The sequence below is a fragment of the Aethalodelphis obliquidens genome, unplaced genomic scaffold (genome assembly GCF_003676395.1).
Source record: "Aethalodelphis obliquidens isolate GAN/ISIS:26980383/991018 unplaced genomic scaffold, ASM367639v1 scaffold8, whole genome shotgun sequence".
NCBI classification, from domain to species: Eukaryota; Metazoa; Chordata; class Mammalia; order Artiodactyla; family Delphinidae; genus Aethalodelphis; species Aethalodelphis obliquidens.
The window spans coordinates 7,694,780-7,722,248 of NW_020837952.1; the positions used below are offsets into that span (position 1 = coordinate 7,694,780).

At 47.1% G+C, this 27,469-nt stretch overlaps 2 protein-coding genes across 10 annotated transcripts in view; one reads left to right on the forward strand and one right to left on the reverse strand.

The window, feature by feature from the left end:
* Positions 1-653: 653 nt before the first annotated feature.
* The window catches only part of TSFM (Ts translation elongation factor, mitochondrial), a 37,177-nt gene continuing 10,361 nt past the window's right edge, over positions 654-27,469 (forward strand). For 4 of the 9 annotated variants that reach the window (XR_003432848.1, XR_003432849.1, XR_003432850.1 and 1 more), the window contains exons 1-5: positions 654-787; positions 1,052-1,225; positions 1,853-1,981; positions 2,718-2,840; positions 6,681-6,768. Coding sequence is in view for 5 of the 9 variants with exons in the window: in XM_027106828.1 (XP_026962629.1) it covers positions 722-787; positions 1,052-1,225; positions 1,853-1,981; positions 2,718-2,840; positions 6,681-6,768 (580 nt within the window). In the remaining 4 variants the exon portion in view is untranslated. The other 5 variants (XR_003432851.1, XM_027106829.1, XM_027106827.1 and 2 more) reach the window with 5 other exon arrangements.
* AVIL (advillin) lies at positions 10,319-27,141 on the reverse strand. Its single transcript, XM_027106823.1, has 19 exons — positions 25,994-27,141; positions 24,583-24,657; positions 23,669-23,865; positions 22,164-22,272; positions 21,961-22,071; positions 21,509-21,711; positions 20,969-21,047; positions 20,742-20,840; positions 19,908-20,061; positions 19,705-19,805; positions 19,086-19,223; positions 18,823-18,981; positions 17,854-18,033; positions 16,227-16,372; positions 15,974-16,118; positions 14,317-14,505; positions 13,622-13,690; positions 12,341-12,457; positions 10,319-10,897 (listed from the first exon to the last, which is right to left on the reverse strand). Exons 1-19 carry the CDS (start codon positions 26,057-26,059, stop codon positions 10,784-10,786), a joined length of 2,451 nt encoding a protein of 816 aa, XP_026962624.1. The 5' UTR covers positions 26,060-27,141; the 3' UTR covers positions 10,319-10,783.

Genomic DNA, 27,469 nt, shown 5'->3' on the forward strand with positions numbered 1-27,469 from the left:
TACAAAAGGTCTACTCTTTGTTCCCTAAATCCACACCAAGATTCCCTGGCTTCTTCCTTCATTCTTTTTGATGATTCCCTGCCTGGAAGGGCTATTTCTACCTCTCAAACTCTTCATTATTCTTAGCTTCTCTCCTGAAGAAAGCTTTTCCTGAGCCTCCTGTTTGAATGTGATTTCTTTCTCCCTTGAGACGCTTTAACTAACTGTTCGTCTTGTGAGGCTTACCTTGTCTCGTGTGATCATTTGTCTGCTCCCTATTTTCTCACCATTAGATTACCTTGGAGGGCAGGGCTATGGTTCCTGGCACACAGTTGGTGTTCATCAAATATTTTTGTTCGTTCAACAAATATTTACTCCTCCTCCCTGTGTGACCTTGGCCAAACTTCTGAACCTCACCCAACTACCTCACAAGTTTGTCATGAGTCATAAATGGATAATGAATATGAAGTACATTGGAAATAAACATGAAGTGTTACCACGTGTCTTGTATTGTTATTTTGTGACACTTCTGTCTCATGCTTTCTGTTATTTTACTTGCGGGGGGTAATTCCCTTGTGAAATGTAGTCTCAATACGCCAAGTAGAGGAGGCGAATGCACCCCCCCGGACAGCAGGTGGCGCCATCTCCTCTTGGCGCGTTCCGGTGGAGAGTTTTGGCCGCGCCGCTACGCCGTAGGCCCGTGGCCTCACGGGTGCGGCAACAGCGTACGGCCCCCGGAAAGATGTCGCTGCTGCGCTCGCTGCGCTCACTGCGCCTCTGTTTGGTCGCGCGGGCCGGGAGCTGCCCAGTGAGTGCTCTTGGTCCTGGCCCCGTTCTGCCTTCCTTGCAGGTCTCCCGTGCGCCGGGCACGCTCACTCCCCTTCCGCTGGCTGCGTTCGGCTCCATCTCCCCCTTCCCCGCACCTCAGTCCCTCTTCATGGTGCAGCGTCCGGGCGCTGCCTTTCCCCCACCCCCGGGTCTGTCTCTACTAAGGTCGCCTCCCGGCCGACGTGCTCCCACCCCACGAGTTCCTTGCTGCTTCCTGCTTCTCATGCTTTCTTACTCCCTCCAGGTGGGGCCCCTTCTGCTTCAGTCGCCCCAGCCGTGGCATACATTTCACGCTGGGCCCTGGCTGTCCTCCTCGGCTTCCAGCAAGGAGCTCCTCATGAAGCTGCGGCGGAGAACGGGCTACTCCTTTGTAAACTGCAAGAAGGCTCTGGAGACTTGTGGCGGGGATCTCAAACAGGTGTGGGAGAGGAAGTAGAGGGGAGCAGGCGCGGGGGTGGGAGTGGGGTACTGGGGCCCGACCCCAGTGCGTTTGGGAGGTCGCGTAGAAGTCAGATCTGCTGCCCAGTGATCCATAACGATAGAGTCCTAGATAGGATTCTGACTTCAATGACAGTCTCACCCATTGACTCTTACCTATTTCGAAGCAATTGACTCAGGGTCGCAGGGCTAAGAAACTATTCCATGCAAGGCTGCTATGAGGTTTCCTGCTGCTTGGGGCTGAAAGGGCTCGTGGGAGCTTTGGAGTCAGACCGACGACTAAGACCCAAATCGTGGTATCCTCACACTAATCCTGTGACCTTGGACACCTTACTTAATATTTCAGAGTTGCATTGGTTTTTTTTATATAAAGAAAATAGTACTATCTTCCCATAGAGTTGTTGTGAAGATTAAACTTATTCAAAACACCAGGCACAATGCCCACTGTTTGTCATTTAGTGGTAGGCTGCCAATAAATGATAGATTAGTTTCTCTTGTAGGGCTGAGGGGAAGGAGAAAGAACTGGGGAACCTGAGGTATTTTAGAGCCCCATTCTGTTCTAAATTCTGTGCCTTTGTCATCTGCCTTTTATCTTTTTTATTTATAGGCAGAGAGCTGGCTCCACAAACAGGCCCAGAAGGAGGGCTGGAGTAAAGCTGCCAGGCTCCATGGCAGGAAGACCAAAGAAGGTCTGATTGGGCTGCTGCAGGAAGGAAACACGACTGTGTTAGTAGAGGTGAGTTGTCAGAGTTCCAGATGCCAGGAACAGCTGTCCCTTGGGTGTAGGCTTTGTGGTAGACCCTTTGCATTCTTAAAGAAGAGGTGTTTGAGAACCATAAAAGCTAGTTAGAATTAAGCCCGTGAGACTGCAGTTACTAGCTATGGATTCATTTAAGTATAGAAATGCACAGGTTGTGGGTGAGAAAAGGCCTAGTAGTGTAGACTGTTATTCCTAAATGTGAGTCAATTGTGGCCTTACACCTCGTCACTGATTGTTTCCTGGAATAGTTAGATTTTAAAGCTAGGAATTAGACTAATTAGATGATGAACAGCAAGCAGCTGTTTTAGAGGAGGTTTAGGGGCCCAGCTGGTGAAGAATCAGGTGTGGATTAGTCTAGAGCGAGAGAAGAGATAAACAAGCTGATAAAAGTGGTTTGGCATTGGAGGAGCCTAGGGAATGAGGCGATTATGGCATGTGCCACAGGCAGGTGGTGAACTTGTAGTGAATCCTTTGGGGGACGTTATGGAACCGTCCTGTGAATGCACAGGTTATTGCTAACTCATTGGCACAGCAGGAATCACTTCATTCAGTTTCTGGCCTCAAGCTAGTAGAGGAACTGTGGATTTAATCTTAGAGACATTTATTTCTGTTTTGTTGCGTCTGCTGCCTGTATTACCAATACCTTGCTTTAAGGCATTTTTGGAGACTATTAGTAAACAGCTTATACAGCAACATCAATTTCTTCCCACAGGTGAACTGTGAGACAGATTTTGTTTCCAGAAATTTAAAATTTCAACAATTGGTCCAGCAAGTAGCCCTGGGAACCCTGTTGCATTGTCAGAGCCTAAAGGATCAACTGTCTACATATAGTAAAGTGAGTTTGGGGGTTGTCTCCAACATGCTGGATTTGTTCCTCCCCTCTTAGGGTCTTTGCTATTCCATTTTTTCAGACATTCTCATGTCTCACTTCCTTATTTTATGTTTCTGCTTAAATGTTATCTCTCTGGAGAGGAGTACCTTCCTCCTATTGCTCTATCCCCTTATTTTGCTTCATTTAAAATTTGTTGTTATAGTTCTTATATATTACGTTTTAATTTATTTATTTCTCGTTTGCCTTCCCCAATAGAATGTAAGCTTCATAAGGCAGGAGATTTGTCTTTTCACTAGTGTGTCTCTGGTGCATGAGGAGTGGGCCCAGCGCTTGCTAGGGGCTCTGTTGAATGAATGAATGAATGCCAGTGCAATACAGTCCATAAATCAGGTGAAGCTTTGTGTTCAGAAATCTAGAATGGCCTGAGGAAAGGATTTCTAAATATAGATACTGGAGAAGGCATAATTTAGGAGACTAAGCATATTCTTACCTATAGAAGGATCAAGGAAGGAATTGTATCAGTACGCCTTTGATCCATCCTTATGGCCAAGGCAAAAATGAACCAACTACTCACAACAATTTTTTTGTTTAGTACCACCCTTTTCCTTCTGTTTATCTTTCTTTTGAGATCTTGTGGTAAATGTTAATTATTACTGCCATTAAATAGTCATATTACATGGAAAACTATGTTGAGATTATTTTTTAGAATTGTACTGAATAGATGAGTCACTTGAAGTAGAAATTCTAATCTTGACTTTGCCAGTAGCTGTTTGTAACCCTGAGCTATTCACTTACTTTACTGTGTCTCTGTTTCATTATCTGTAACAAGGGACTTTGGTCCCTTTTAGCTTTATTAATTTTTTCCTTTTGGGCTTTATCTTTTTAAAACTTTTATTTTGAAGAAAATTCAAATTTGCAGAAAAGTCGCCAGTATTCTACAGTAAACTAGAGAGTAAATTCATCTAGATTCACCATTTGTTAACATTTTGCCTTATTTACTTTATCACTTTTTATATTCATATTATCGTCATTCCTATTTTTTTATCCTTTTGGGAGTATGTTGCGGACATTAGAACCCTTTATCCCTTCAGCATGTATCTCCTAAAAACAAGGACATTTTCCTATATAACCACAGTACAGTGATCACATTCAGGAATTTTAACATTGATACAATATTTTTATTTAGATAATATACAATATACATTCCGTTTTTGGCAACTAGCAGTTTTTCTTGTGATCCAGGATCCAGTCCAGTAGCATGTGTTGCAATTAGTTGCCATGTCAGTTTGGTTTCCTTTCTTTGTTCCTCAGCCTTTCTTTGTCTTTCATTACATTGACATTTTTGAAGGGTACAGGACAGTTGTGTAGAATGTCCTTCAATTTGGGTTCAACTGATGTTTCTTCATACTTAGAATATGGATTTTTATAAGAATCTTAAATAAATTACCCTCTGTTTTTCTCAGAACATCACATCAGGAGGCACAGGGGATTAGGACTGTGGTCTTGTTATTGATGGTGCTAATTTTGATCTCTTGGTTAAGGTAGTATCTGCCAGGTTTCTCCACTCTAAACTTACCATGTTCCTTTTTTGTAACTAGTAAGTAATCTGTATGGGAGATTTTTTTGAGACTGTGTAGACATCCAGTTCCTCAAAAAACTTGTGCCTAAAAGTTTTAGCATCCCTTGATGATTCTTGTCAGGACCAGTTGTTACTGTGATAGTTGCATAATGGTTATTTTTCTAACCCTTATAGTTTCTTTCACATGGGTTAGTTTTATTAGGTGGCATTCTATTGTAATAAGGAGATATCTCCTTCTCCCTATATTTAGGGATTTACTTAGTAGCAACACTGACTCATAGATTCTTTTTTTATACAATTCATTATACAATCCATTAGTCTTTTTCTTTTTTTAAAAAAAATATATATATTTATTTATTTATTTTCGGCTGCGTTGGGTCTTTGTTGCTGCACGCGGGTCCATTCGTCATTTTAATGCTCAAATTATCCCCGGATTTGGCAAGTTTAAGCCAAGCCTATGCAAGCTGGCTCCATTGTCTTTTTGGTATGGCCTTATTATTTTCTGACTATTTCCGTACTTTTTGGCATAACAGAGTATTCTGGGTTTATGTCATACTTTCCTTGCCCCAGCCATGGGATTGGCAACTTCTCCAAGGGGTCCTGATCCTTTCTGGTGGGGGAATGGTTTTTAGAAACCAAGATCTGGGCAGCATTAGGTATGCTTAATTCTACTGAGATGTCATTGCTGCTCTGCTCTTTCAGCAGAGCTAGGAAATGTGTGTGTGTGTGTACGTTTCGGTTCTAATCTTGCACCACAGGCTTCTTTCTTTTCTTCCCCCTTTCTGTATTTGTACCTTCCTTCTCTCATAGTGAATCCACTGGCTTCTAGCAATTTCAGTATGTTTGCTTATTTACTCTCTGTAGGGTACACACTTTGTTTCAGAGTTACTACCCCTGACCGCTGCAAATAACAAACCTACTAAGGAGTTCAGGATTTCTTTGATGTTCTTTTTGTCCTTACTTTGAAGTTATGTGGCCAAAGGATTGTATCGAAAGTAACTTGGATTAGTTTTTTCCCCCCTTTTGAGATTGTGTTATTCTTTTGAAATACAGTTAGAATCTCTGTTTCTGTTTAGTCAGTGTTTGTTTTCACCCCCAATCCTTGTTAATTTAATTTTATTTTTGTGGTTTGTTTTGTTTTGTTTTGTGTTTTTGCGGTATGTGGGCCTCTCACTGTTGTGGCCTCTCCCGTTGCGGAGCACAGGCTCCGGACATGCAGGCCCAGCGGCCATGGCTCACGGGCCCAGCCGCTCTGCAGCATGTGGGAACTTCCCGGACTGGGGCACGAACCCATGTACCCTGCATTGGCAGGCAGACTCTCAACCACTGCGCCACCAGGGAAGCCCCTAATTTTATTTTTGAATATGTAAAACATTAACAAAGTTCTGGAAGTTAAAACTCTCCTCCCCCCTCCCCCAGCCACATACACAAGTCTTACTTCCCTCCTCTCCCTTCCACCCCATTCCTGTCCACTCCTGTGGATAACCATCTCCACTAATTTCAGGTTATCCTTTTTGCAAAAATAAGCATATTTACACAAATATTTATTACACAAGTGTTGGTATAATATGTATGTATTCTTTTAATTTGCTTTTTTCACTTAATATATCCTGGAACTACTCCATAGCAGCTCCTGGAGACCATCTTTCTCTCTCTTCTCCCAGCTGCATAGTATTCCATTTTGTGACAGTACTGCGGTTTATTCAGCCAGACTCTGCCTGTTTGGACATTTAGACTTCCCAGTATTTTACGATTAGAAATAATTGCTCAATGAATAACTTTGTGCCTATGTACTTTTGTATTGTTGGAAGTGTATTAGAGTAAATTTCTGGAAATAGGATTGCAGGGTCAAAGGATAAAAGTGTATGTAGGTTTTTTTTGTTTTGTTTTTTTATTTTATTTATTTTTTTAAAAGTGTATGTAGTTTTGTTAGCTATTGTCCAATTCCCTGCCATTGGATTTGCACCATTTTTCATTCCTACCAACAATCTACAAACCTTTTAGTTTCAACATTTTATGATTGTATGAAAATATTGTTTCTGATTTCTAGGAAACTGCATTCTAAGAAGTTAGGCCAGAGATTGGGATGGCATTGGGGGTGGAGCGCTTAGCAATTTTTAACGTTCTTGGCATAATGAAAACAATGTCTATTTATACTTAGTTGTCTTAAATCATTTTCTGAGAAATAGACTATATTTTTGCTTAGTCTCTTGGTAATTTTAATTATACAGACTGACTCGTGTTCATTTTCTTTGTGCACTTAGGGCTTCTTGAATTCCTCTGAGCTCTCTGAACTTCCAGCTGGGCGTGAGAGAGAAGGCTGTCTCAGGGATCAGCTGGCCTTAGCAATTGGTGAGTATTTGTAAGGATCTGGAAACGGGAGATTGATAACTGGATCTCCTGGTATCTTTGGTATTCCTCCAAATCTAGATCAAGAATTACAAGGTCAAGTTCCTTCAAGGGTCTGATAATCTGATTGCGAGAGGTGGGTTGTGTGTTAGATATTAGTGAGCAGTGGACACCCTGAAAAGCTCACACTCTGCTGAAGAAAACCATTACCAAGCCACCTGTTATTACTTTGAGGGAAATGGGATCCCAGTGTCATCAGAATTTTTAAATTCCTTTAAAAGAATTTGGATTTGTATGAAAAAATATTTAGTTTCTAGCTGTTTGCAACTACTTAAAATTAGTAGGCATCACTGTGCTGACCAAACAAAGCATGTCTTTAGGCAGAGATGGCCTTTTGACCTCCGGTTGACTACCTCTCTGTACACTATGAAGGAAATAGTCCGTCAGAGGTCATTTCATCTTCTTTATGAAGGGATCCAGGAGTATTTCAGGGCATCATGTTTAGGAATTTGTCCTCTCTTAAAAAAAAAATCTGATCCTGAATTTGTGAAGGTACATTCTTTCAGAACCACTAGCTATAGGAGCCGTATCTGGATCATTGGCAGTGGGAGTAGTAGGGATTTTGCCTTCTTCGTACATGTCCTTGATGGAAGGAGGGAGGTACGGCTGGTGTTGGAGCTTGCTGGGAATTTACTGCTCATCTGATGTTTCCAGTCAGGGCATCAATTCTGTTTTTATCAGGTCATCTTGAAGTATGTATGATGTTTCAGTGAGTCATGGTTGAAAAACTAGATAGACAGCCGTGTATGGAACTTATTAAGAAATTCTGGAAGAATTGGGTGTTTCAGCCTTGCCAGTTTCTGGGAATTAACTATTGGGTAGATGCTTTGAGCTGTTTTAAGATTCCTTTTGGTTTCTGGATGCTTCCCTTTTATGACTTTTAGTTATAACAATGGCTAATTCAGGGATATTTACCCAGACCCCTTTGTCTATTCTCCTACCCCTGCCTACCTTTTGGCTTCTTTGGACTTGTGTTAGAGGGGATAGCATCCTAGAATCTGTTTTTGGTTCTTATAAATAACTCTGAAAATATTATCTTTTAATTTTTGATGAGGGGAAGTTGAAACCACCATATGACACGGGGCTTTGGATTTTCTGGGGCTTTTAGTTTTGGACTTTTTCCTGATACAGTGGATGATCAGGAGTTGTCTGTGTCAGTTATAGTGGTTTTTAGGAGGGATGGTGATTTGGTGGGGAAAAAACACAATTGGTTTGGAGTCAGATCTGAGGGGGTTATTTTTGTTTTTTTGTTTTTTTTAAGATTTTTTTTTGATGTGGATGATTTTTAAAGTCTTTATTGAATTTGTTACAGTATTGCTTCTGTTTGACTTTCTTTTTTTTTTTTTGTGGTACGGGGGCCTCTCACTGTCGTGGCCTCTCCCGTTGCGGAGCACAGGCTCCGGACGCGCAGGCTCAGCGGCCATGGCTCACGGGCCCAGCCGCTCCGCGGCATGTGGGATCTTCCCGGACCGGGGCACGAACCCGTGTCCCCTGCATCAGCAGGCGGACTCTCAACCACTGTGCCACCAGGGAAGCCCTGTTTGACATTTTTGTTTTTTGGCTATGAGGCATGTGGGATCTTAGCTCCCCGACCAGGGATTGAACCTGCACCCCCTGCATTGGCAGGCGAAGTCTTAACCACTGGACCTCCAGGGAAGTCCCTAGATCTGAATTTTAATTCCAGCTCTGCCATACATTAGCTCTGTAGCCTTAGGCAGCTTCCTTAAGCTCTCTAAGCCTGAGTTTAAGGTAGTGATGATAGCCAGATTGGAGCACTCACTATGTGCAGATACTGTAATAAGCTCTTTTACACATCTTATTTATTTCTCCCAATAACCCTGTTTTCAGGTTATTTAAGTGGCATCCTCTCCATTTTACAGAAGAGAAAATGAAGGCTTGATGAATTATGGGGTTATATCATTAAGTTACTTGCCTAAGGTCGAAGCCAGTGAGAGGCAGAACTGAGACCCGCGCCCAGAATATGTGTGACACCAGAGCCTGTGTTTCTGAATACCAGCATGGCGCCTAGTTGGTGTTCACTCCATTTCTCCCACCCTCTCCCCCCACACCCCTTTTCCTGTTTACACTGAAAATGGTATCTCTCCCTCTGTGGCACATCCACGGTGTAGATGCGGAGGGCCGTCTCCCAGACTTGGCTGCTTCTGTGCATATTTTGGTACTACCACGAGCATCATATTCTGGAAGTGTGTTTTTTGTTTTTGCTCTCTCACAGGGAAGCTGGGAGAAAACATGATTCTTAAACGAGCTGCATGGGTGAAGGTGCCAGCTGGGTTCTATGTTGGCTCTTATGTCCATGGGGCAATGCACAGTCCCTCGCTCCACAACCTGGTTCTGGGGAAATATGGGGCCCTGGTCATCTGCGAGACGTCTGAGCAGAAAGCAAACCTTGAAGACCTTGGCCGCCGCCTTGGGCAGCATGTGGTGGGCATGGCTCCTCTCTCTGTTGGCTCCCTGGACGATGAGCCTGGGGGAGAGGCAGAAACCAAGATGCTGTCCCAGCCGTACTTGCTGGATCCCTCCATCACACTGGGACAGTATGTGCAGCCCCAAGGGGTGTCTGTAGTAGACTTCGTGCGGTTTGAATGTGGAGAAGGCAAAGAGGCAGCAGAGGCTGAATAGGTTCCAGAGACTTTTGGCCCAGGAGAAAATGTTTATTCTTAACTCTGGACATTATTACAAAAAGGAGTTATTTCCTAAGCCTCTTCAAACCCAGCATTTGTTTTTCATTTGAGTTTATAATGAAATTATATACTTCATGGGTTAAGCTATTAAATAAAATTGTTATATAATAAAGAGAGTAGAATCTTTTCTTTGTTTGTGTAATGCTGGGTCTAGCTTTTTTGTGCCTGACTTGTGACAGGTTTTAGAAAACAACAGGTGGGTCTCACTGAAGTGACTGACAGTGTCTGGGAGAACAGGCATCACCAACTGTGCTGCTGCCCCCTTCAATGCAGATTTATTATGGTGTCCCTAAAATGTCTACCTTGTTCCATCCTACTCCTGTGACATAGAACTCTCTTGTTCGGTTTTGCTTTGTGACGCTTTGGACTATGCTTCTATCCTGGAACTTCCCCAGTTACATTACTTGTGCCACATGGATTCTTTGGAATTGTTGACTCAAACTTGGAGTTGTCTGGAAAATGTGGTTCATTTGTTGATGTCCATAGCGTGCTTTGAATTCTCTCTGCAGTGGTATACACATTGATTCTGTCCTCATTACTGAAATTAATAACACATGGCCCTGTTTCTCCTCTGGATAGTGGGGTGGGGATGGGTGGGGACTGAGGTTTCCTGGACAGCTGTAAGGCAGATTTTGGCATTCTTAGGTCAACAGGGATTCCAGTTATCCAGAGAGCTCACTCAGCAGTGCCTCTTTACTTGCCCAGTACTGAGACATTTCTCCCAGTAGAACAAAATAGTTATCATAATGGGCAGACCCAAAATACTGAAAAAAAAAACCTCCCTTTTGCTCTTACAGGTATCTTTATTTGAAAATTTCAAAGTCTCTGGCACATACAGTTCTGAGCATTTAGATTTTGACTTCAGGGTGTATATGTGAATAACTTCAGTGATTTGTGGGTTAAACAGGAAATACCGATCTTAAGATTTAAAACAAACTTAGGCCCTTGCCCCAATATTAAACACTTTAAACTTAGTTTTTTTGTTCTCTTACTTTTGACTTCTCCAGATTCCTGCAGTTTTAGTGCTTTCTGCTGAGGCCACAAAAATTAAAAAGTGGGTAGCTAACATTTTAGGTATATAACAACGAAGGAACGCAGGGATGAGAAAAATGGAGAACATGCTGTGATTTGCAGAGCCTACTGTATCAACATTAAGTAGCTGGATGTTAGGCAGAAATTAGTAGAGAAATTCTTTCCCGGTACTGGCACTATCTGCTTTCTCCTGGGGTCTCGCAGTAGGCAGATGCCTTCTTGCCTCAGAAAAGCCCCTTTTCTTTCTTCATCTGGAGCTGTTTCCAGCCAGGCAGAGCAGCAAATTGCCCTCTTGTGATGCCAAACACAGAAACAAAGTCCTGTTCAGAGAGGTAATTCTAAGAGAGAAGACAAAGTTTCTAGTTAGAAGGAAGACCTAACACCTGTCAGTGCTAACGGGGTCGGGGAAATGGGGCCAAGAGAGAGTCCCAGGTAGTTCCCTGAAAGGGGAAGTAGAATGATTTCTTCAGAAAGTTTTTAATGGCCTTAAATGATTCACTGGAGAGTTCTTTGGCTTGTGGAGTCCCACCTTGGCCTCTGAGAGCCCTGGCTGGATTTGCACACAGTCCCACCTGGCACCAGTGTCTTCCCAGAAGGACAAGAAATGGGTTATATATTATGTACAAGTTCTGAACATTAGGCTTTGGCTGAATGGAGAACTAAATCGATGGTTTTCCTTGCTTTCTGCTCTTATCTGCCATTTTTTATCTGGACATTTTCAAATGCAAGATCAGGTGGACCTTAATGAGAGCATAAAATTCTCCTAACATGTATTTATTAATGATTAATGAATATTTACTGTGCAAGTAAAATTATTAAGGTATGGTCTCTGTTTGCAAGAAAGTTGCAGCCCAGATACTTAAGAGTTGGTTAGATAAGACACTGTGGAAAATCCAGAGGCCCTTCCGCTTCAAGGGGGAAATAAATTAGTTCATTCAACATGACTGTTAATTCAATCAGCTGAAACTTAAGGTGTGCCTGTGATCTGCTGGGCACCATTCTAGATGCTGAAAAGCTGAGAATGTGGGCGTGAACAAAACAGACAAGGTCCTTGCTCTTGAGGGTATCACTGGAGTGGGGCAGATAGACGGTGACCCAGTATAAAGGGACTATAGGCGGTGAGGGAGGCAGTGTCGGGGTGGTCAGGGGAGGCCTTCCTGGGGAGGTGGCATTGCAACTGAGACCTAAATAGTGAGGAGGAGCTGGTTGTCTCATGATCTGGGAGAAAAATGTTTTCAGGCAGGAGCAATAGCAAGCATAAAGGCTCATGTTCGAGGAACGGAAAAACAGCCACTGGCTGAAGGGTGGTAAGTGAAGAGGGTAGTGGTCTGTGAGATGAAGTCAGAGGTGGGCAGGGGCCAGATTGTTTGGGGCCTTGGAGGCCATCAGAAGAACTTTGGATTCTAAGTGTAGTGGGAAGCCATTCAGGGTGTTTTAAATAGAAAAGTATCATCTGTTGTAGAAGCCTATTGGTTGTTATGTGGGGAACAGATTGTAGGGCAGGGGTGGAAACCAGTTGGGGGCCTATGGCAGTGGTCCACGATGGCTGGACCGTACTGGCAGCAGAGAGGTGGAGAGCAGTGAATGGAAGCTAGCTGATGGATTGATGTGGGAGGTGAGGAAAAAGAAGCAAGAAGGAGCCCTGGGTTTTCAGCTTGAGCTCCTGGGTGACTCAGATGTCTATTGAGTGCTTTACAGTGTTCCAGATCTGTCCTAGGCTGTATACTGAGAAGGTGCTTTACTCACGGAGAGCTCCACGTACATCACATGCAGCCACTCACCTCCTTTCTGGCAGGGTTCACATCCTCAGGCAACTCCTGACTCTGATTTTTCAACAGAACTTCTACGGGGTAATATTTTGGCTCAGAATTTAGGGAGAGGGTTGTGTCCATCATATCCTAGGGAAGATAAGAATGTAGACACTGGATAAGACTCTTCAGGTCTGTGCCGTTGAAGTTCTGTGTTTATAATATTTAAATTTTGGTTTTTACCACTTCATACTTTATAATCATCCTTTAGAACAATGGTCCCCAAAACTGGCTGCATGTCAGAATCATCTGGGAATCTAAAATATTCAGATTTTAGGGTCCTTCTTGGGAAAGTGATTCAGTAAGTCTAAGGTAAATCCTGTATAGCCAGTTTGGCGTAGATGTTTTGCTTAAACATCATTTAAATACTGTGATCACATTCCTTCTATTGGTACTTTTACTTGGGCTCTACATTTCCAGTCTTCAAATGACTTCAAATTCAAGTCATACTTCTTTTAAATATTTTTTAAAGATGCTACATTGCCATTAGCTTTGGAATCTTGGGTTTGTACAGCACAAAGGACAAAACTGCCAGATGGTTCGGACAGTGGTGCCATGTACTTGTCCTGATGTTAAAGAGCTGTTGGATTCCTGGCCAGAAGCTCCACTTCTTTTGGCCATTAAAATAGGGGTAAAAGGGCTTCCCTGGTGGCGCAGTGGTTGAGAGTCCGCCTGCCGATGCAGGGGACACGGGTTCGTGCCCCGGTCCGGGAAGATCCCACATGCCGAGGAGCGGCTGGGCCCGTGAGCCATGGCCGCTGAGGCTGCGCGTCCGGAGCTTGTGCTCCGCAACGGGAGAGGCCACAACAGTGAGAGGCCCGTGTATCGCAAAAAACAAAAACCACCACCACCACCAACAACGACAAAAAAATAGGGGTAATGGCCTGAGTTTCTGTGGACGCCTCTGTCAGAAACTGATAAACATTATTATGTGGGTTAGAAGCTTATTATTTCTGAAAAATACTAACAGTAAGTTTAATCTGTCCTGAATGACAGTGTTGAATAATAAAATTTGGTTTTGTTTTCATTGTTTTTTTAAATAGCAAGTCTGTTCTAAATTCTGGAAGGCAGTAAAATAAGGAACTTGGCTCTGAGACCTGCATTTCTACCGATTAAAACAATCTTCATATCAAAATAGACCACCAGAGTCATACTAAGAAGGACATGATAGGATTTTGGCCATGTTGCATCTGTAGCATTTACTGTTTCTCTCTGGCTCTGGTTGTCTGTGAATAGCTCCTCCAAGAAACTCACAGCAGTGATTCTCGTGATAGCAGCAGCGTCTCCCAGCTCTTCTTTTAACTGTTCATATGATTTCCCTGCCTGAAAAGAAGAAATAGAAAATACAGCATGAGATGCTGCTTATAGGGGAGGGACATGTCAGGCCTGGTCTGTACCCTCGAGAGAAGCAAAAAAGCCAGGGGACAGAAGACATTTCAGGATAAGCAAAAATGAAAATCCCCCCTTCTGGGTCTATGCAGGGTTGGGAGGTACTTAAACATGGTCTGCATTCTTTGCTGGTGGCCCCTCAATGCTCCATACTAAAAGCAGTTGACTAGGAGTCAGTAAACCTGGCTTCTTTCCACTGGTTAATTGTGACTTCAGACAAATAACTTCTCCTCTGAGATTCCTCATCTGTTAACACAGGAAACTGTTCCCTAGCTATCAGGATGTAGAGCTCAAAAAGTAATGTGTGTGGATATACTTTATAAACTTTATTACTTTTTCACACACTGCTTGTTCCTGAGGCAAGCTGTGAATTCTCTAACTGGACTTAGTGCCCTGGTGGGCGCGAAAGAGAAGGAAAGTAAAAAGCGGGGAGGGGAGAGGGAGTGGGGGAGATGCGGTCCTGGGTTTACTAAGCCCTTGAGTACCCCTCCATCCCACTGAGCTCTTAGTGCCGAGCGCCCTGGCAGTAAGAACATCTTCCCGGTCCTCTCTGTTCTTACGCTCCAAATGTGGGGGTCCCAGGCCAAGAACCAGCCTGTGAATATGGGAGGCTCAAACCCCTGTTTAATGATCAGGATTGGTGTGCCGGTGTCGCGGCCGCTGGGGTGAGTGTGCAGGTACTCCTGGGCGGTAGCAAGAGCGCTCTCCTTCTCTGTGGCGTTGGCCTCAGCCCCAATCCACAAGAACACCTGTTGTGGTAGAGATTGAGTATTTGTTATTGAGCTCATACCAAGGGCTAAGTATCAATACTAGATCATACGTGCTGCCCTGTCTTTACCTGTCAGCAGTTCACAGCCTCATCAGAGTAAAGCTTTTCTCAGATTCATTTTGATTTATGTATCTCCCCAATCTACATCTCCAGTCCTGAACTCTCTCTCTCTGAACTTTAGCTTCCTGGATCCAGCTTCTTGCAAAACACCTCCTCTTGGCTGACTCCAAGCACGTCAAGTGTAACACCCCCCAAATGTAGCTCTTTTCTAAACTTGTATCTGTGTCTCCATTCTTGGTGAATGGTGTCCATTCAGTCACCCGAGGCAATAACCTGGGAGTCATCCTAAATGCCTTCCATAACACCAGGACTTAGCTAATTTACCTCCTATGCTTTTGTCCAATCTGTCACCATCCCTCTGTCTCTACTCCACAGCTCCTGTGTGGGCCAGCAGCTGCTCTTACTGGACTAGGACAGTAGTCTGCTGATTGGTCTCCCAACATACAGTCTTTTTCCTCATAAGCCATCCCTCCTCTCCTACACTCGCCAGAGTGATCTATCTAAAGCACAGTCTGACCATGTCACTCGCCTGCTTAAATTTCAGTAGCTTTCCCGGATGCATTTCAAACTTCTTGACGTGGTAGGTAAGGCCCACCGCTACTTCTTTAGCTCCACCTCTAGCGTGCTCTTTAACTCTGTCTTATGCTCTGACGATACTATTTGTAGTTCCCTGTATACTAGACTATTCATGCCTTGGTTTTCCTTTGCCTGAATGCCCTCTACCTGATTAATGCCTGTTTATCCTTTGAGTCTGGGAGCCATCTCCTCCAGAAAGTCTTCACTGAGCCCCTAAACTGTGTTGAGTGCCCCTTATTTGTGCTCCCATGGCACCTCATACGTACCTCCCTCATACTAAAATGATGTTTCTATGTCCGGTCTCCTCCACCCCCGCTCAGCCTGTAAACTCTGAGAGTAGGATGAGGCCCTTGGCCTTGGTGACACCACACCCAGCACAGTGATTAGAACAGACAAGGTGTTGAGTATGTTTGCTGAGCAAAACTGAAGAAAATGGGATGTGGCGAAGGGGTGGCCTTGAAGATACGCTTTCATATCCCTTTGTTCCCTAAAAGGCCCATATCCCTGGGTGTGGAGCCTGCTGCCCTTGGTCCTGAGAGAATGGAGTGCGTGATGATAGGATGGCATGATTTTCCTAAAGCAAAGTGGGAAAATTCCCAGGATGGTGAGTTTTAAACAACCTTCTATTCTCTCCAGCCCTGGCAAAAAGCAGGTTCTTCCTTTGGTCACCACTGACAAATGTTTGATTGGCTTGGGGATGGTCCAGGGCTACCCTGGCTTTATCTGGGGGGGTTGGGGAGAGGTACTACACAAAAAATAGCCTAAAGCTTGAGGATCTTTGTCATTTGTTCTAAGCTCTCTGGCTGTCTTACCTGGTCCCAGGTATCCAGGAGCATCACGTCATCTGGGTTCAGGTCATCCTGGGTGAAGTCTGTGATCTCAGTGACAGTGAAACGGCCAGTCTTATTGGAACATTCAAAGAGACGGGACTGGACATCTAGGATTTCCTGCTGTAGTCTGCAATACAGTCCATTTAGTAGAGGAACTGAGCTGCTTAGAATCATGTGCTGTTCACAAGTCTGTAGGCAGGGGGAGCCAAGAGGAGGGGATGCTGTGGTCCTGTACCTTTTGTCACTGGCATAGGGAGTTTTTCCTCCCAGCACGTCCCAGAACTCAGCTGGCTCCTGGCCCTCAGCCACTGTGTTCTCGGTGCCATCACAGAGAAGCCCGGCCAGCTCCTTAGCCATTGCCCGCTCATCCCCACTGGACCCCTGAGAGTGGGGTGGGGAGAACACAGATGTTAGCTGCACACAGGCACATTGATGTGGGAAAAAAGTGTCTGAGACTAATAGCTCAGTGCGGCCAGGATCATCTACCAAGCCACAGTACCTCAGGACGGGGAGATAGATAGGTTTGTTCTGGTGCTGGGAAGGGCAGGGGGCAAGGGGCGGGGACACGGAGGAAAACAGTGGTGGCAAAGGACAAGACTAAACTCTGAAACCCACAGTGGATATTGACAAGTCACCTTTGTTTTGCTTTCAGTTGGAATTTTAGCACCTACTTTTGACTATTTTTTAAGAGAAAACTTAAGTGTATTTTAAAAATTATATACAGGAAAATTCACTCTTTTTGCCATAGAGTTCTATGACTCCCGACGAATGCATAGAATCATGCTACCACCACCACAACAAAAACAGAACAGTCATCTCACCACTGCAAAATATTTCCCTCGGGCTACCTACCCCTTTGTAGTCAAACCCTCCCTGAATCCTTAACCTCTGGCAACCACTGATCTGTTCCCCATCATGATAGTTTTGCCTTTTCCAGCATGTCATAAATGGAATCATACACTATGTGGCCTCTGTGCTAGTGCACTGTGCACTCAGCATAATGCATTTGAGATTCATCCTTGCAGTTGTGGGTGTCCACAGCTTGTTTCTTTCCATAGCTGAGTAGTATCCCATTGTATGGATGCACCGCTGTTTGTTTAGCCATCCTCCAGTTGGTTTGCTTCCAGTTTTTGGTGATTACAAATAATGGTGCTATAAACATTTGTGTACAGGTTTTTGTGTGAAGATAGTTTTTTATTTCGCATGGGTACATACCCAGGAATGGGGTTGCTGGGTCATACGGTAAGTGTATGTTTTATAAGAAACTGTCAAATTGTTCTCCAAAGGCCATATTTGCATTCCCACCAGCAATGTGTGAGAATTCCTATTGCTTCGCATCCTCACCAGCACTTGATATTATCTTTTTTTTTTCAGTCATTCTAATAGGTGTGTAGTGGTATCTCATTGGGGTTTTCATTTGCATTTCCCTAATGACTAATGATGTTGAGCATCTTTTCCTGTTCAATTCTCTTTTGCACAACAATTTTAGTGCTTTCTAATGCAGATGCAATCTAAATTGACAAAAATCACATTTTTAGTGTTTCTGTTCAGTGTTCATGGCCGTCCTGTTACAGTCCTAAACTGGTGTGGAAAGATTGACTTATCCAGCCTGCGTCCAGCCTCCATGTGTTCAGAGGTTTATGGAGGGTCTCCTGGACGTAAGCAGTGTGTTAGTGAGTTTCTAACTGGAGGCCTAATTGTGGGGAACATTGTCAGTCCCTTTGAAGATCCTTTAGGAAAAGGCTCCTTTTCTTGAGGACTGCTCCAGCCCACTCTTTAGTTCCTTTGCCCTTGCTGACAGGAGGGTTGGTGCAGCGCTGGGCTCTGAGAGGCTGGTATGACCACTGGGCCAGCCATCCTACCTTGCCATACCACAGGTAGTGCTCTGCCTGGGTCCGCAGCAGAAAGACATCATTGGAGTTCAGGGAGGAGGTGAAGGCTGGAACCTCCACCGCTTTGGTGTTAGATTTGTCATTTCCTTGAATCTGGAAGAGGCTTACCGGAGGATCGGGCTCGGCATTTCCCTTCCTGGAAGTCCCACCCTAGAGAGAGAGAAAAGCAGCGTCTGGAACTAAGGTGCACCATATGCGCCGGGCACTGGGCTAGCATTGTGGAGAACATGGATGTGTTTGACACCGTCTTTGCCCTCAAGGAGCGTCTAGGCTAACTGGGAGAGGTTGAGGTGAGCTGGAGTTATGGTGCCAATAGTATTAGCTTTCATTATGAGACCCTGGTTATATGCCAGGCTCTTTGCTGGTGCCTTATCTACATCATTTTATAGATCCTCATAATAACTTTGTGAAGTAGGTATTATTATCCCACAGTGCAGATGGGGAAACAGGCTTAGAAACTTGGCTAATAAATGCCAAGACTAGGACTTGACCACAGACTTGTGTATATCAAACATGTGACATTATACATTCGGGGTAGTGCTTCAGCCAGGGCTTCATGGAAGAAATGGAACTTGAATCTGAAGGGGCACATTCTCTGGGGGAGGTGGACAGGTAATGATATGGCACATGTGAGGTCTAATGAGGACACCCACCTGACTGGCGTGGAGTGTGTAGGCTAGGGAGCTGAGGGTGATGTGCCTGCACAGGTAATACGGGTCAGATTATAAAAGACCTTGAACATGAATTAGGCAGTGGTTTGGACTTGAAGCCCTAGGCAGTCGGGATTCACTTCAGTGTCTTAGAGAGATTCACCCCCTTCTTGTCTATGTCTTCCCCAAGCCCTGCTCTCTACCCCTCCTCTCCTCTACTGTAGTCTCCTGCTGACCTGCTGGTTCTGAGCATTCTGCTTATGGTATAATTTTATCTGAGGGCTCTCACCTCAAAGATAACCAGCTTTCCTTTGAAGATGGCCATGAAGTGGCGTGGCTCCTTCCCCATGGTAACCCGAACCTGCACAGGGGCCCCATCAAACTGCCGGTCCACCTCCACTGCCTGGTATGCCGAGGCTGCCAGCTCATCCTGTGAGGCGTGGCGGCCCTGTAGTGGCGAGCGGGTGCGATGGGTCCCTGCTACCCCCGGCCCTAGCTCAGTGGCCAGAGGAGGCGCCAGGATCCAAAGCTCAGAGGCTGCCCCAGGCCTACCTGCCAGATGTACAAGATGTAGTGCGGCTTCCCGTGCACCTCGTACGTATAGAGAACCAGATAGCAGTCTCCCCCATAAAAGAAGCCATACCACTGATGCTCCACGGGGACCAGCTCTAGGTTTTCAATTCTCCAGACCTAGGCATAGAAGGAGACACAGTTCCCCAGAGATGGGAGTTCCGTGAAGAAACAGCTACCTGGAGGGAACTGGGCCATGCTTAGCAGAGAATCCAGGTGGGTGAGGCACTAACATCCATTCAAAGTACACCTTCCCCCTCTGGTGCTTCTTCCCAGTGGTGAGGGCTTATCACATTTGCATGATTTGAATCCCAAGAACTGGATCGTCTCTGGTCAGATGCATCCCCATCATGGCTCAGAGATGATTTGAATATGTCTACCAGGTGAGTTATTGATAGCACACTGGAGTATCTACCTTTCACTTCCGTGAAGAATTGGGGGAAAACCCTGCAGACTCAGACACCTCTTTGAAGAGTCCTGAGGTGCCAGAGGTGGAAAGGAAAGCAAAGCAGACACGGAATCACGTGTCTCTTCTGTAGAGCAGAGCAGCCAGGAGGGCCAGTGCTGCCGCCTGCCCTGGGATGTGGGTCACTGGGCTTACCTCAACGTTGCCGTTGCCGTCGTCGACCATTCTTTCCTGGGCTGCCACCTCTGGTTTGGTGTGCAGCAGAGTCACATCAAATTTATCCTGGGAAACGTTAGCTGCACGGAAGGGGTTGGGAGAAGCCAAGTGAGCAAAAAGCACCTGTGCCTGCCTTTCTACAGAGTCCCGGCAGTGAAAACACGATCTGGGGGCAATCTTACCGATTTTACCAATGCTGCACGTTTTCCCCAGACCCACGGTCTGTTCCTTCACTGACCACTTCTGGAACAGCTGCTTGAACATGGCTGACTCGGCACCGTCACTGACGGTCTCCACGTTGGTACTGCTGGGGTAGCCCTTCATCTTGATGAAGTTCTGCGGGTGCCCCCCCCGCCCCCAAAGGACAGGTCAGTCCGGGAGTGCACTGGGCTCTTGACTTGGCTGGTGATTCAACCCTGTGAAGCCAGTTGGTAGGGCTGTTCCCTTCTCAGAGTTAGAGTCAAATTCTAACTCACTTCTGTCTAGGGACCAAGTTACCTGCCTCAAGGAAAGGACTGAGTAGAACATTTTGACATCTCTTCATTGGCCTGTCATGATTATTACTGATTTTTTTTTTTTTGTAAGATCCTCTATTCTGTGTTCCTTCAGCACTCCTGTACTCTACTGACTTTGTATCACCTTCATTTGCCCCTTTTTTGCTTTTTAAGTGCATCCTGCCTGGTTCATCTGGATGGGTCTGCACAATGTCATAAGCTCCTTGAGGACAGGGCCATTGACCTTGATATGTGATACCTCCTTCAATAATAACAGCCACCTTTTACTGAGCAGGTGTGTGTGCCAGGTATTGTTCTGAGTGCTTTATAAATGTTACTTAATCCTCACAACAACCCCAGGAGATGGCATTAAACCTGGATTTGAATCTCAGTTTGTCTGTCTGACTTTGAAGTTATGTATGTAACTGCGGTGTTCTATGCTCTGGTGCCTAATATGGCTCTCTGAGCACATCTGATGTGGACAGAATTTTTTGGACAATATTGCACATCCATAGCTCCTACCAGAGCTTTAGACATGGCCATCTGTTTCTCAACCTTTGTGGCTCCTCTTCCTTTCCACACATAGATCTTGGTTCCACTTTGGTCCAGGATGTAGCAGTCCTGAAGCAGACGGTCAGGGATAAAAGTGGTTACTCCTGCCCAAGACCATGAGGAAGGCCTTTCCCTAGAGTCTGCCTCTGAAGCCAGGTCTGGCTACCCCAAGCCAAGCCCACCCAAGCTCTACTTACATCATGGTTCAGTAAGCCCTGGACCAGAGGCCTCGTTGCTACATCTGTGACCGCCAGCTGCCCAGCTGAGTCTGAGACACTAGAGAAGGGGAGAGGTTAGCCTGTACCTTCTCTTCTACAAAGCATCGTGTAGTCAATCTGATATTTCATGGCTTTGTCTTAGAATGGAGTTTCTGGGTAGAGTTCAACTTCTTGTGACAGGCATGGCTTGAATGCAGACAGGAATGTGATGGACTCTGTTCTGTGGAGGAGACTTTTGTGCATCTCTCTTCCGAACGTTATCCTGTCCACATCCCTAGGCACGTATAGATCTGAGCAAAGGAATGGTCTCCCCCAGAGACCAGGAAGAGTTGCTAACAAGAGCAGATGGTAGCTGCTCAGGGAACACCGAGCTCCCTATAGAAGCTGCATTTGAAAAAGACCGAAAGAAAGCCAGTCACTTGCACCCCAAACGATGAGCGAAGCAGAAGTGCTGGTTTTCTGGGGGGACACCTTCCCCCTACCCCAGCTTCCAGCCAGCAGCCAGGCTTAGCTACTCACTGATACAGCGTGATATTTGATTTCTGCTGCTGATCTGTGATCTCATCGGGGACCGCAGGCTTGATAATGGAGTGCTGCCCGAGGGTGTCCTGAAGGACCTTCATCAGCTCTGGACTGGCCGCCTCCTTGTCTCCCTCGATCACTCCTATTTCAGCACGGCCCCCTCGCTCCCTGTCCCGAATATGCTTTGCCAGGAGCATAGCCTGTAAAGAAGCCCGAGGACTGGAGGAGCAGCCTGGACCCAGACACAGGAGTTACCCTGATGCTGAGTCGCAGGCTCACATACGTGGCCTGTCTCTGAAACAGATGCTGCTCAAAGGCAGGGGTCTGGCTTGAAGGGCAGGAAAGAGCCAGCGAGGAAAGAAGGAGGAAAGGGCAACTGAGGGAGTGCAAGCCCGTGAGGCCCCGCGGCGGGGGGGGGGGGGGGGGGGGAGCAACAGAACCGGCCACACCTTCAGACGCTCCCTGCTGCTGCTCTCTGGGCCATTCCACTGGATGATGACCTTCCCAAGGTCCAGCAGGAAGACATCACCTCGGTTAAAACTGTCCCAGCTCATTTCCACCTGCAGGGGAGAGGTAGACATTATGTAGGAGGAGTTCTTAGGTGCTAGGCAGAGAGGCCCTGGGCCCAGGACAGACAAGGGGCAGGACTTACCTCGGTGGCCCTGATGTTTCTCTTCCCCTTCACGTGCAGCAGCCGCTTCACATCGTAGGTATTGGTCTCCACGTGCTTCATCCCGGAGGCCACACCCCCCTTCTTGTAGCTGAGGGAACATCCGTTATTTATTGAGCACCTGCTATGTGCTAGGTACTGGGGAGACAGTTGTGGATCACACACATGCAACCTCTGCCCACGTGGGTGACGACAGTAAATGAGCCAGGTAAACATAGATGCTGGTCACCACTGCCACAGAGGTGCACTCAGCGTGTTCAGGGCAGTCTTCTCCGAAGGACTGACATTTGAGCTGGGATATTAAGAGTAGGAACCAACCACCAGAGGACTAGTTCTCCAGACAGAGGGTGCATCACTGATGAAGTCCCCAGAGCACAGAAGAACTTGTTTTGTTTCGTTCTAGAAACTGTGAATGTCGCGTGTGATGGGGAGAGGGGCACAAGTCAGGCGGGAGCAGAAACATTAATGACACCGTGGCCTTAAAAACCATCTCACTCCAGGAATCCACTCTCCCGCCCCTGGCCCTCACCCCAGCCCAGCCTCCCCCAGGGGTCCCACACGTGAAGGGCACGCAGAAAGCCACGGGGAGCAGAGGGTTCCTTGGTGACTCAGTGTGGTGCTCTGTGCCCAGTAGGTCCTCAGTGGGGACTGCTGACCTGCAAGAAGCTGGCCTTGGACCAGCCTCAGAACTCTCAAGCTCATTGGAATTCCTTTTTCTTTTCAATCTCAAGTGCAAAGTTTTGAGGTAATCAAGCTCCTCAGTTCGTGGAAGGTTTTCACCATTAGCCTTTATTGAGACCCCTCTCTTGTAGTAAGTATTTATGTGTTCCCTTTTATCTGCATACCCTACCCCCCTTTCTCTCCCCGCCATAGGCATCCATTCTAACAGTTTAACATCAGTCTTTTTATTTTCATTCTGGTAAAATGTGACCTGTTGTTTTGAGTTTATGTACTTTTTTTAAAACAGAGATTGGCATTCTGTTCTATATTTCAAGCCTGTTTCTACCTGTGCTCCCTAAGCCCCATGTTTTTAAGGTCTGTCCACATGTCAGATGTGCCTCTAATCTGTTGCTTCCAGCTGTGGCATTGTACTCCGCTGTGTCGCGGAGTTTTTCCTGTCCACATTGCCTGCAGCTTCCCACCACCACTAATGTGAACGTTCTGGTTCATGTGCCCTTGTGGACCTGGGAAGGTGAGCGCTCCTTTGGGTCACACGCCGGGGGCGAGATCTGCCCCAGTGGCAGCAGACTACTCTCCGGAATGCTGGGCCAGTTCTCACTTGCACCAGCAGGGCACCTGTCTCCCCAGAGCTTCGACGACACTTGGCGCCTCTCAGCTCTCTGATTTACGCTGCTCTAGTAGGCGGAAATGATGGCTTTGTTTGGATTTGCATTTCTCTGATGACTTTCTTCATATACATTTTGGCCCTTTTGGTTTCCTCTTTGGTAAACTGCGCTTACGTCCTTGCTCTGTGCATAGCTACTCACATGATGCCCTGCTTGAAGTAGCCGTGGAAGGTGTCGGACTCGTGGTACTGGACCTCCCGGTGCTGCACAGGGCTGCCCCCCAGGTAGTCATCCAGCTGCGTAGTGTAGATGGCTGCGCAGCTCTTCTCATCCTGCGAGGAGTCCTTCCCAATCCAGAAGTGGATGTCCTGGGAGAGGATGCTGCCCACTCTCCGGGTCTGGGATGTAGTCAGAGAGATCAGGTCAGGGGCCAGCTCGCCTCCCCTTCGCTGCTGGCCCTTCTGGCGTGGGAAGAACGTGGCCTACGGTGACTTGTGTCCTGCCCTTGGCAGGCTCGGGGCCTCTCCCTCCCTGCAGTGGCCCGGGTGCAGACCTCCTCCGTGGCTCAAGCCCTGGCAGCGCAAATCCCTCCCCACATTTGGGGAATGTTGACAGCTTATTGTTCTCAAAATAAACAGAGACCAATGGGGATCTTTTCCGGGTTGGACTGCAGGCTTTTCTTGCTGCTCTTTCGCACCCCTGCACTTGCACATCTGGCACAGCGCTGCTGTCCATCTGCATGGCTCTGTCAGTGCTGTCCACGTGGGAGATTGTTTCCTCCGCTAGATGAGTACTTTGAGGCCAGAGGTGGCCTTGTATCCACCTGGCCTTCCTTCACAGCACTGTAATCTGGGGTCTGGGTCCCAGAGGGAGAAGTGCTGCTGTAGGCGACTCGCTGAGGTTCAGACTGAGGGCCACACCCATACCCTCTGATGCAAAATTTAAAACCCTGGCCTAAGAAACCCTTTGATAGTCAAACTGGAGGCCTGTTCTATATAAAAGCGAGGAAGAATCAAGATGGATACCAGATTAACCTCACGGGCAGATCTCCCAGTGGGGCCCCAGAGCTGGCTCTCAGGGGAGCAGCTCATGGGAATGGGGGGCATGGTGCTCACCGAGAGGATGATGTAGCAGTCCCCCTCATAGAAGGTGCCGTGGGCATTCAGGGGCACCAGTGCCAGCTCCATTTTCTGGAAGGACAAGGGGTGTGTATAGGCTGCATTCTCTCCCTCCTCCCCCGACCCCCCCAGGCCTCCCCCTGCACGCCGTCATTTGACACAGGCGGCAGGGGAGAGTGGGGAGATGTCCCCACGGGGCGTAGCGGCCAGCCACAGGATTAGCGCGGTCACCCCTCTGGCTTCTGCTGAACTCCACCTGCCCGGCCCCGGGTCTGGATCCGGGTGCCTGTCCTCACCCCATCCTCCTCGCACCGCCTGCCCGGCCTCTTCTTGCTACACTGTGAAGAGCCTGTGCGCCGCCTCAGTCCTTTGCAGAGTTGGGTGTAAGCCCTCAAGTAAAGGCCCATCTCTGAGCCGCTGCACCAGAGTGCCTCAGCGCTGACTCTGACCACCCAGAGCTGGCCAAGTTCTGACAGAATGGGGAGCCAGGATTCTGTGAGGCTCTGGGGGGGACTGCCGGCCATGTGCAGGCTCCCTGCCAAGGGCTCTGTATTTGGAGTCTGGGTGGGAGCCCTGATGCACCTGTCACCAGCATGTGTGGCTCGTCCCAGGAGAGCCATTCCCATGGCCTCAGATGTGGACTTTCATCATACCTCCTAGTAGGTAAGCCTGCAGTCACGTTTGAGTGTATTCTGTGTAAAATACGTGTTAAATGTAAAAATGTTAAATATCCCACAGTTTGCGTAACTCTTCTAGTACCTATTAGTTTTTAAATCAACCGGGAGCCTTAAAACAGTGGGAGTGACCTGGGCTCTCACAAGCTCTGAGCTGCTTGCTAGGGGGCTGTGGCCCCCCTCGTGGTGGAGGATGGTGAGGTGGGGCATCACCTCTGGGTTTTCTGCAGCAGAGCCACTCACTGGGCTCAGAGCAGGGAGGTGGGGTGAGGCTGCCAGGCCAGGGCGGTTCCCAACTATAGACCGCTAGAGCTCGAGGTCAGCCAGAGGGGCTCAAGCCCCGAGTGGGAGAAGGGATGAGCAGGGCACCGATCTGTGCTGTACTCGCCAAATCTTCCTACCACCTTGCAGGAGCCAGAGTGCCCCGTGGAAGACAGGTTCCATTGTCCTGACAGAAGCGGCCAGGTGTCTCAGGGCTCCGTGGGTGGGCCTGGGCCCCACCCATCTCTCCAGGGCATTTACTAGAAGTGCAGATGGCTAGATAAAAGGCAAGCCTATTTTTGCTTTCCTTCACCTGTCACCCGCCTGCTCTGAGCACCCAGGAGGGGTCAAGGATCGGAAAATGTGCCCTTTGGAGCTGCCTCTCACTGTTGATGAACCACAGACAGGAGATCGAGGCATGTGGAGGGCCTTCAGCAGACCACAGTCTCCTGCCCCCATCCAGCCCAGCTCACCTCTATTCTCCAGGTGATGATCCCAGGGTCGTTGCCCACAGCCTGAAAGGCACTGCTCAGAGACATGGCGCTTGTCTTCCTGGGACTGAAACATCACAGAGCAAGCACGGAGATGACGCCTCTCACAGCAGTCATCCAGCCAGTTTTCCTCCTAACTCACTTCCCAATCTCTTGTCAGCCATCCTGCCAGGTCCTTGTGGTGCATCCCTGCACTATCTCACAGTGATGCGGAAAATGACTTGTCCAAGTTCATGTCGTAAGGCTGGCTGGCCCAGGGATCCCCACCGGAAATTCTGCTTCCCACTTGCCACTTTCCTTGTTAAGAGCTCTGATAACACAGCCATGACTATTTACTGAAGGGGTGACAAATATGCTAAGCCCTGTGTGGGTTCACTTTATGTGCTCTCATTTAATTCTCATGAGCTGAGTATATTTTCTTTGTCTTACGTTGTGCGAGAATTGAGGTTCAGAGAGGTTAAATAATTTACTCAGTATCACTAGAATGAAATCCATACCTGATCTTAAAATCTGTGCTCTTTTCTAGTTTCTGTGATGTACTGCAGCCCTTCCTAACTTACGTAAATTTAGTGGCACATGGGATTGAAAAGCTTATGTCGGAATAACTATTTCCAAACTGGGTTTCCTTCCTTCATTCCCAGTCCCTCTAACTCTCCCAGACTCCCTGCTTGCCAGGTCCTCTCCACAGTCAACAATTTGAGCTTTTACTTCCCAGACTTTTTTAAGTAAACTATCCTAAAACTCAGACAACCCATTCTGCTTCTGTCACATGACTAATATATTCCCTGTGCCTCACAGAAGAGGGAAAGTAAAATGGCAGGGCTGGGCCTGGGACAAAGAGTGCAGGGTGCCAGCAGGGGCAGGTGGGCGTGGCCTGTGGGCAGATCCTCCCCCCTGGCCCCTCCCACACAGACCCAGACAGTCGTGCTGTGGCCGCCCACAGACAGGGTGGGGAGAGGGAGGAAGAGGTAAAGAGAAGTATGGATTGTGTACCATCTCTGTTCGAAGTGTGTCTAGGGTTATTAAGCACCTACACATGTCCATGGCCACACAGGCTTGAAATAATGAAAATTCCTGCCTGGTTCTTTTTTTTTTTTTTTTGCGGTACGCGGGCCTCTCACTGTTGTGGCCTCTCCCGTTGCGGAGCACTGGCTCCGAACACGCAGGCTCCGCGGCATGTGGGATCTTCCCGGACCGGGGCACGAACCCGCGTTCCCTGCATCGGCAGGCGGACTCTCAGCCACTGCGCCACCAGGGAAGCCCCTCCTGCCTGGTTCTTGCTCTCAAGGGGCTTGCAATCTGATTGATACACATCACTGATGAATGCTTCCAAGAGGCAAAGGAAAAAGGAAGCGCTTGACGAAGTTACATAGGATAAAGAAAAAGAAAAATAAAGAAAAAAAAAGCCCACCCAGAAAGGACTATCTGGGGTTTTGCTATTTGGAGGCATATTGTGCT